Below are 8,459 nucleotides of genomic sequence, written 5' to 3' on the forward strand. Positions count from 1 at the left end.
GTGGATGAGACCTATGAGACTTCTGAAATCTGATGTTTCCTGTGACAAAAATGTACCCTGTTTGCCTCTGGCTATTGCAGCACAATTCTTCAGAGCCTCTCAAAAAAGTGACATGCTTGCTTCAGAAGTAGGGGGCAGGAGCAGAGTCTGGACTACTTTCACATTCCACATGGGAAGAGACACGTGGAGGACGGAGGCTAAAAAGGCCCCCGTGGGGGTCAGGCCCTGGGAACTCAGAAGAGGAAGCAGGGGAGAAGGCCTGGGACGGAGACAGGCGCACTATGCTAGGGCCACAGTGGCAGGGAGTCCTGGGCCCTGACAGGTATGGGATGAGGGCCACTCACTCGAGGAAGCCGGCCTTGTGCTTCTGCTCATTGTGGGGCCCGAACTGGATCTGGCATTGGAAGCCAGCGAACTCACAGGCCTTGTCGAAGGAGACGGGATGGGAGCCGTTCAGGATGTCATCTCGTGCCTGGGGAGCACAGAGGAAACAAATGCTGTGTGGGGAGCAGGGGCACCCCACCGCACTCCTGCTTCTCTCCCTGCCACCCACCACCAGGCCCATCCTCTCCCTACCTGCACGTAGAGAAGGTTCAGTTGGACGGGGTCCCGAGAGTCCACGTTCTGATCTGAGTAGAAGAACTTCCTCCGGAGCAGAAGCGTTTCATGCTCCTCCACTCCCTGCTCCCTCAGGGTCCGGCCATGGTCCAGCCAGTTCACTGGGACACAGAGGGTCCCCTCAGTGCCAAGTCCCTGCAGCCCTTACACCGTCAGTCTTTGATTTTTTGTTTCTTCATGTCCCGCCCTCTCTAATACATTCCATTCCATGAGTGTAGGACTTTGTTTTACCACAGATGCAGCCCCAGTGTTTAAACAGTGCCTTGCAAAAGAAAACTCAGAAAATAACGCAGAAATGGCTGTCCCCGACACCCTAGTTGTTTTAAATGCCCTCGCCAGCCCCCTTCTGCTTACACTCGTCATCTGTGTGCAACTTCTGTTTCAGTTTCTCCATCTTCTTTTCGTCTCGCAGCAGTGTCTTGTCCTTTCGTAAGGTCCCTGTCACCTCCTCCTTCTTCTCTTCCATAATCTCTCGAACCAGTGAATATTCATCATGGTTGGTGATGCCTGGGGGAGGGGGTGGGTTGGTGGCATCCCCAGCAGTTTTTAGGCTTCCTTCTGAGCCCCCGGCCCCGCACGCCCCTTACCAATGCGGGCACAGATGGTCATGAGCATGTCGGTGACAGTCTTCGAGTCGTCCACCATGACAGTCTTCACGGTGCCGTCCAGCATGCGGATCTTCAAGGGCCTCTGTTTCTTCCTGTACTCCATGGTGTCCTATTGGGTCAGAAACAGGAGGGGCCCACTTTAAGCTAAAGATATTACTTTCTTTTTAGGTAGCCAGAGAGGGAAGGAAAGTAGATTACTAAAAGGAAGACTGGTGGCTTGCTTGAAAACAGGGTATTATGACTGCCTATATTAGAAAGCATGGGAGAACTCAAAGACATCAGATATGGGTGCTGAATAGGAGGCAGAAGGAGGGAAGCGATGGCAGAGGGTATTGGTGGTCCTTGTGAAGTGATACTCACCCCATTTCGGAGCATGTAATAATCCAAAGCCTTCCCTGCCTCCAGCCATATACCCTTTTTGGGGTCATCATCTGACAGAAACAGCCCAAAGTCGCTGGCTAAAAGAGAAGATGGGTTAGCTTAGGCTTAAAAAAAACCCCAATGTATTTGAATGGCTACACCATTACCCCTTATTATTTTCCCAGTGACCCTGGGCCTAAAGAGGAGGGTGGGGGCCAAGGAACACAGATCTGAGAGATGAGAAGACTTGGAGGACAACAGAGTCATCTCCCAAGGCCAAGAGCCTGGGAATGAGAAGGGACCAAGGGCTCCCGCCCCAGCCACCTGGGCAGTCAAGACTCACGAGGGCCAGACAGGGCCTCTGGGATCCGCTCACGGATGATCCGACAGGCGTCATACACCATGGTAGACGGCTCAAATTGCATCGTCTTCACCACATTCCCAATGCTGATCTTCAGCGAAAGTGCAACCATGGTGGCGGCTTCTTCTCTCCAGCCTGGCTATACCTGGCCCATGGCATCAGGGCATTAGAATACACCCTCATTGGAGGAGAGGAGGCCCCCCACATGGAGACCCGGGAAAGGGAGTCACCAAAGCAGAAAACAGTGAGCGTGTTTTTGTTTTATTTAATGATATTAAAGAGTGAAAGATGAGCTGTATCAAAAGGACTAGTCTTAGGCGTCTGAGACTTCTGAAGGAGAGGTTGGTCTGCAAGGCACAAAGGCAGGTCTGAAACAGTGTTACCTGAGGACGCACCCCACCCCCAGCACTGGAATCTGGGCCTCCCTTCTTTCTTCCAAGTGTTTCTCTCTTACCCTTGTCCCTGTTCACCTCCTTTCCCAGTCCTGTCTCTGCACTATTTTCACCCTTCTTGGTTCAGTCTTTTTCTCTTTGTCTCTTACTATATCCTTCTGGCTTCTCCCTGTCTGGGACTTCCAGAGCGCTGCCCTGACTCATCACGTGATCTTTCCTTTCACAGCTTTATTCTCCTTCTCTGCAGAATGAAGACATTATATTAGATAATCCCCAAGGGCTCTTGAGCCCTGCAAACACTGACTTAAGCTAGTCTGGCAGGGAGGCCCAACACTGCTGTTCAAGCCATCCTGGCTTACGTGTCTCAGCTCTCCAGTAACTTGACATGCTGGGGGCCTCCCGGAGAAGCTCAGTCCACGTTTGGCTCCCCCAGAAGTCAAGCCAGAATCATGGTTTTTCAATCCAAAGGGATCTCAAAAGTGATCTAGTCAACTCTTTAATTTTGCAGAACAGGAATCAGACTGGGTATGTGTATGTTTCAAGGCAGCTCAGAGAGAGAGCCCAGTCCCTCTTAACTCCTCAGGCCTTGCTGCTTCTAAGATAGCAGGTTAATACCCAGTTCTCACCATAACTCCTCCTATGCTCTGTCCTCTTCAGTAAGTCCTTCTCAAACACTGCCCTCCAGCTCAGCTGCCTCTCCTGACAGTGTCTTCCTTACAGCTGGCTGGGGACACTAGTCCCACACAGCCTTCCCCCGCCCTCCAGGCTCCACCCTCCATGGAGGTGGCAGGTGGCGCACAGTGCACCAGACAACAAGTCTGCCTGGCAGCTGATGATGTGACCAGCTCCGTCCAGGGATTGGTGCCTCTTACCTAAGAGAGGTGAGCACATCCAGGCAGCCCATTCCCCTCTCTGCAAACTGCTAGCCCCAAGGGGGAGAAAGCACAGCCAGAGGAAAGCTTGGAAGTGGAGGGTGGGGTCTTAGAAGCAGAAGGTAGGAAATAGGAGGCAGCAGCTGAGAACCAGGGAAGCTGGGAAGGGGTGTGTTTTTGGAGGGTGAAGAGATGAGGAGAGATTGAAAATCTAGGTAGAAACAGGAGACAGGAGTCAGATGTGGCAAAGGTCTGCATCAGGAGTCTGACAGACAATTTCTGACCTTATAAATAATCTCGAGTCTCCAAAAAGAAGAAACCACAGCTCGCCCTCAATCTTTACTCCCAACAAGAGGGGACCCTCCCACTCTCCCCAGTTCTAGGTTTCTGCCCCCCTCCCCATCCCTGGCACACCTCTCCTGATAGCTGGACAGACCTGGCTGTAGGGTCGCTGGAAGGCTGGAAGGTCTGTCAAGCCAAGGACACACTGAAAAGACCTTCCACCCTCAGCTGAAATTGCACATCTCCCCCCATTTCCTCCGGACATATGGACACCCCCTTCCTCCTTAAGCACGGAAACCTCTGTTGAGACCCCGATAAGGGAGTTGACTCATGGCTACCCTCACTTTCAGGCTGGTCCTGAGTGGACACCCACACAGCTACAAGTGGGTGAAGGAGCAAATGGAATCAAATGAGTTGGGGGCAATGAGAGCACAGAAGCGGGCCCCTGGAAGTAAGGGGAGAAGCGATCCAATTTCTGTTCCAGCTGGAGAACTTTGCTCCCCTTTCTACTTTCTGTCATGTTTTATGGAACAGCAACAATCCCCCCCCCTCTCCACCATGTCCCCCTCCCAGAGAGCTCCTCCTCCCTCAAGACATTCCTGAGATGCATTCCAGAGGAGTTGGGCAATTGGGGGGTGGGGGTGTGGGGAGGATAGAGGACAGAGGTCAAATCCCAGCAAGGAATGGAATGTAAGTGTACTAGGGGTAAGGAATTTGGGGGACATGGAGAATATAGTCAGAGCAGATACCCACAGAGGGAGCTGCAGAGAGACAGGGAGTTACAGAAAGGGACAGAGGGAGAGAGAAAGCTGAAGACAGACTCAGAATGTAAGAGGGTTGGGGGGAGTAACACTCAAGCCTGTTACCAAATTTGGCCTCTGAGTCTGTAACCGCGGGGAGGGGGGAGGGCTGTGGGTGAGACTGACATATCCGGCCTCAGGCTGCGGCAGGCTCATTTAGGGCTGGACTGGGCAGCTGAAGGGCTGGACCTGACCTCCCCCAGCATAACCCTTCCCTACCTCCATCCTGATCCATGCATATTCATTTTCCCTAAATGTACCCCAGCCTATGCACAGAGCTCTTTCCCACAAAGTTACTTATAGTCTCTACATACATACACATTATCTCAAGCACACAGCCCCTACACAGCTCCATCACAACAACGTTATCTTCCCATAAAGACTCTGCCTCTGTCATCAAGCACACAACACTCAGCCCCAACGTCTCTCTGTGTGCTTTCTCCTTCCAGTCTTCCAGTGAGCAGTTCTGAGGGCCTGTGGTGGGGAAGGCCCTGGTTTTCAGTGGCTGGGAACCAAGAAGGGTAAGCACTTGCATCTGCCCTCAGCAGAGTGGATAGCTACATACAGAGTTATAATAAAAGGCAGGATGAGGTAAGAACCAAACAGTACGTGCTCATGGGAGAGATCCCTTTCAGGTCAGGGAAAGGGGACTAAAATGTCTCCATGAAAAGTGTCATTTGAAGTCAAGATTTAAACAAATAAAGATAATCAGAAAAAACAATGATCTATCTTTTATTGACGATATGTCAATTGCTTTGTGTACACAATTTCATTTAATCCTTACAACAACCCTGCAAGGTAGGTGTCATTATTTCCATTTTTACAGATTAGGAAACTCAGGCTCAAAGAAGTTAAACACTTGCTCAAGGTGCTTGTCCAAAGTCACACAGCTAATAAGTTGTGAAGCCAGGATCCAAACCCAGGTCTTTCTGACTCCAAAGCCCAAGCTCTCTCCACTATTCCAGCCAGCCGGAGATGAGTCAGGGGTGGCATTCCAGGCAGAGAGAATAGCATAAGCAAAGGTGGAGAAGCAGGAAATCACGAAGGAGCATTCAGGGAAGTGAGGAGCAGGCTGGTTGAAGCACAGGGTACCTGCAAGTGAGCAGTGATGGGGAAGTAAAGGTTAGGATGGAAAGGCAGGGGTGAACTCAGGAAGAGGATGCGGGATTTCACCTACCAGAGGACAACAGGAGGCCAAGGGAGGCTATGATCAGAGAAGGGGCACAACCAGAACTAGACTTCAGGAAACTCACTCTGGTAGCTACCTGGGAGGTTAGTTACAAAGACCCTGCACTGGCACAAGTCGGAGGTAATGAAGCCCGAATTAGAAAGGTGGAGAGGAGGATGTCACTCATCAGAAATTTGAAGAGGTAGAACCAACAGGATCTGATGACAGGCTTAACTCAGGAACCAGGGCCCCAAGTGAGGCTGGAGGCCTACAGCTTCCAGTCATCAGCAGGTACTCAAGAGTGCCTGAATTTAGCTAAGGTACTGGGGAGAGGGGAAAGAAAGGACAGGAGGAGGTGAGAATGCAAACATGAGGCTGCCTTAGGGGATGCAGTTAGCAGTCAGTTAGGGGCAGAAAGGATGGGCTTAGTGACTATTATCAGACTGGAAATGGGGGAAGAGAAAAATGCAAGGACAGGGTAGGGAAGGTAACAGTAGGAAAAATATGGATATAATAAGTTACTGAATCAGCCTGGGGGAAGAGGAAGGATACTTATGTGAGTCGAGGCTAAGACAGGGAATGAGGTCAGAGGCCAAGTCAGGCGGTAGGAGGTTGAGAAGAGATGTGTAGTCAGTGGCTAAATCAGGTTAAATGAGTGGAACAGGGGTACAGGGAAGAGATGCTGGCAGTGTCTAAGTAAAGATGGAGTTGAGGGGGATGGGCTGACGCCAGTGGCTGGGTCAGGCTGGGTAGGGGACAGTGTTGTGGTCAGTGGCAGGGTCAGGCTGGGAGTGAAAGGGGGTGTGGTCAGTGGCCTGGTTGGGCGTGGGATCAGCAAGACCCAGTTTCCTCTTTGGGTCTCATTTCCTCTTTTCTGTTGGGGGAGTGGGGGAAGGGGATCTATAACTGGACCAAGAAATTAGGAGGCTTAGAATCAGGGAATGGCATATAGCAGGGACTGTGAGGGCTTGGCAGCAGTGTTGAGCTGGTGGTGGGGTATTTAGCAGATAACCAGGAGGTATGTAGGTGAATGAGTGGGTAAATATGGTGGGAGAGTGCTTTAATATGATGGGAAAGCTCAGATGTGGATGAGGGAAAATGAAGGTGGGATGTGTGGATTAAGAGGTGGGAAGGGAGGCAGAACTGAGGCTGAGAAGGTAACATTAACAGCATGGGAAAGCTAAAGGCAAGGGAAGTATTCTGTCAGTGGGTATGCCTGAGGGTGTGAAATGCAGGGCCAGGGAGGAGAGTTGGAGAGGAAGGCTTAATTTCGAGGGACTGAGGGAAAATGGAGGCAGTAGGGCTGAACTTTCAGAGAATTAAGCCACCCTCTTCTTGCATGGGAACAGTTTCCTTGGTCTGCTTCCCCCTTAATCACCAGTCCCTTCTCCCCTACGCAGTCTGCCATGATTACTAAGCCCTGTACATGTCCTGGGTCCCTAACTCTTTTCTAACTCCTACCTTGTAAACAACAGGATCCAAGAACCCTCCCCCTCAACTGTGGTGGTCACAGCAAGAGCCTGAGGCTTAGAGAATAGAATTAAGCTGAAATCCCTGATGCCAGCAATTCCAACTAGCCCAGAACCCTAGCCTGAAATTAGTCTGTCATTTCCCTGGGCCAAAGAAGCCTTCCCCACACAACAAGGGCATCTATCTACTGCCAATCTCTTAAATTTCACCTGCCTGACCTCAACTACAGCACAGAAAACTGCCTGAAATTTCTAACATTAACGCTGACCGTAATTTGTCTCCTGATTCCCAGTACTGGATTTGACAGGCATCCCTGTCCTACCACATACCTGAATCCAATCCCTGATCCCAATTTTGATCTAATTTTTACCTGTAGCACCAACTCCATACCTTTAACCCTAAATCTTGATCCCTAAACCTAAAGTTCATTTGTCACTTGATTCCTGATTCACCCCTTTCTTGTCTATCCCTTGTACTGTCTATGCTAACCTTCTCTAATCCCTAAAACTGGATTTCTAACCTAGTTCCTGTTGTTGACCCGTAACCTGAACTCTGACATACATTAACCTGAACCTGAACTCTAACTAAATTTGGTCGTTATAGAAAACAAAATAATGCCCTTAATCCAAACTTCACCTACACAAAACGCACCTCACACTAATAAATCTAAATTTTAACCCCAGCTTTACACTCCTAAAGCTAACCTTAACTCCTAAAACCCAACTCCACTTAATCCCCAACTCACCCGTTCCTACTCACGTACCCGCTATCAGCTAACCTCAAAGCCGATCCCCGCCCTGCGCCACACTGCCACCCACTCCTCACCCTCCCTCAAAACTATCCCAGGCCGAGGACTGCTCCAGGAAGGGCCTGGCTGCCGAAAAACGGCCTATTTAACTCAGAGCACAAGCCGAGATACACCGGACGCGAACCTCTCCAACATGACCCGAAACAGACGCAGAAGTCAGGGGCCCTGCCCGACCGCCTCCCAGGCCTGGCGTCGCGGCCCCACCCTGAGGCCCCAGTTCGCCCGGTCCGGCCTACCTGCGCTGCCCGGCTCTGTGCCCCGCCCGCCGGCCCGCTAACCCGCTCGTTCTCCCGGTGGCTCTCGGGCTGCGGCCTCGCCCTCCCTTCGACACTCTCGGCCACTTCCGTCCTGGGAACGTCCCCCACCCGCGGGCGGCGCCCTGGGCCCGCGCTCTATGGTAGCGGGCACTGCAGGAAGCTGCTCTGGCCCCAGCTCTCGATGCTCGGGAGCCCGCCGACGACCGGCAGCCCCTCCCCAGCAGGAAGCGAGGGTGCCGCGCAGTCCCGAGGAAGCGCCCGAACTGCGCCCTAGTTCCCTTTTAGGCTCTAATCCTTCCTTTTTCTGGCCCGGGGCGGAGCCGCTTCCTCAGAATGCCCGCCCTCAGGGACTGCGGGGGCGGAACGCACGTCCCCTCTATTTGCATCGCGCCCTGGACGTGGCGCGTAGCGCGGCCGCCTCCGCGTCGGGGTGGGGTGGGGGGACTCCAACTCCCGGCATGCC

General features: G+C 52.1%; 1 protein-coding gene across 1 annotated transcript in view; it reads right to left on the bottom strand.

Moving 5' to 3' along the window:
* TLN1 (talin 1) overlaps positions 1 to 8,343 on the bottom strand; it is a 31,394-nt gene extending 23,051 nt beyond the window's left edge. Inside the window, exons 1-7 of the mRNA XM_055578474.1 lie at positions 7,976 to 8,343; positions 1,930 to 2,092; positions 1,587 to 1,684; positions 1,206 to 1,335; positions 973 to 1,125; positions 577 to 719; positions 345 to 472 (exon numbers count right to left, since the gene is read on the bottom strand). Of these exons, the coding sequence (XP_055434449.1) occupies positions 345 to 472; positions 577 to 719; positions 973 to 1,125; positions 1,206 to 1,335; positions 1,587 to 1,684; positions 1,930 to 2,059 (782 nt within the window). The 5' untranslated portion in view covers positions 2,060 to 2,092; positions 7,976 to 8,343. The remainder of the gene's footprint in view (positions 1 to 344; positions 473 to 576; positions 720 to 972; positions 1,126 to 1,205; positions 1,336 to 1,586; positions 1,685 to 1,929; positions 2,093 to 7,975) is intronic.
* Between the last annotated feature and the right edge of the window lie 116 nt (positions 8,344 to 8,459).

This window comes from Bubalus kerabau, chromosome 4, assembly GCF_029407905.1.
Source record: "Bubalus kerabau isolate K-KA32 ecotype Philippines breed swamp buffalo chromosome 4, PCC_UOA_SB_1v2, whole genome shotgun sequence".
NCBI classification, from domain to species: Eukaryota; Metazoa; Chordata; class Mammalia; order Artiodactyla; family Bovidae; genus Bubalus; species Bubalus kerabau.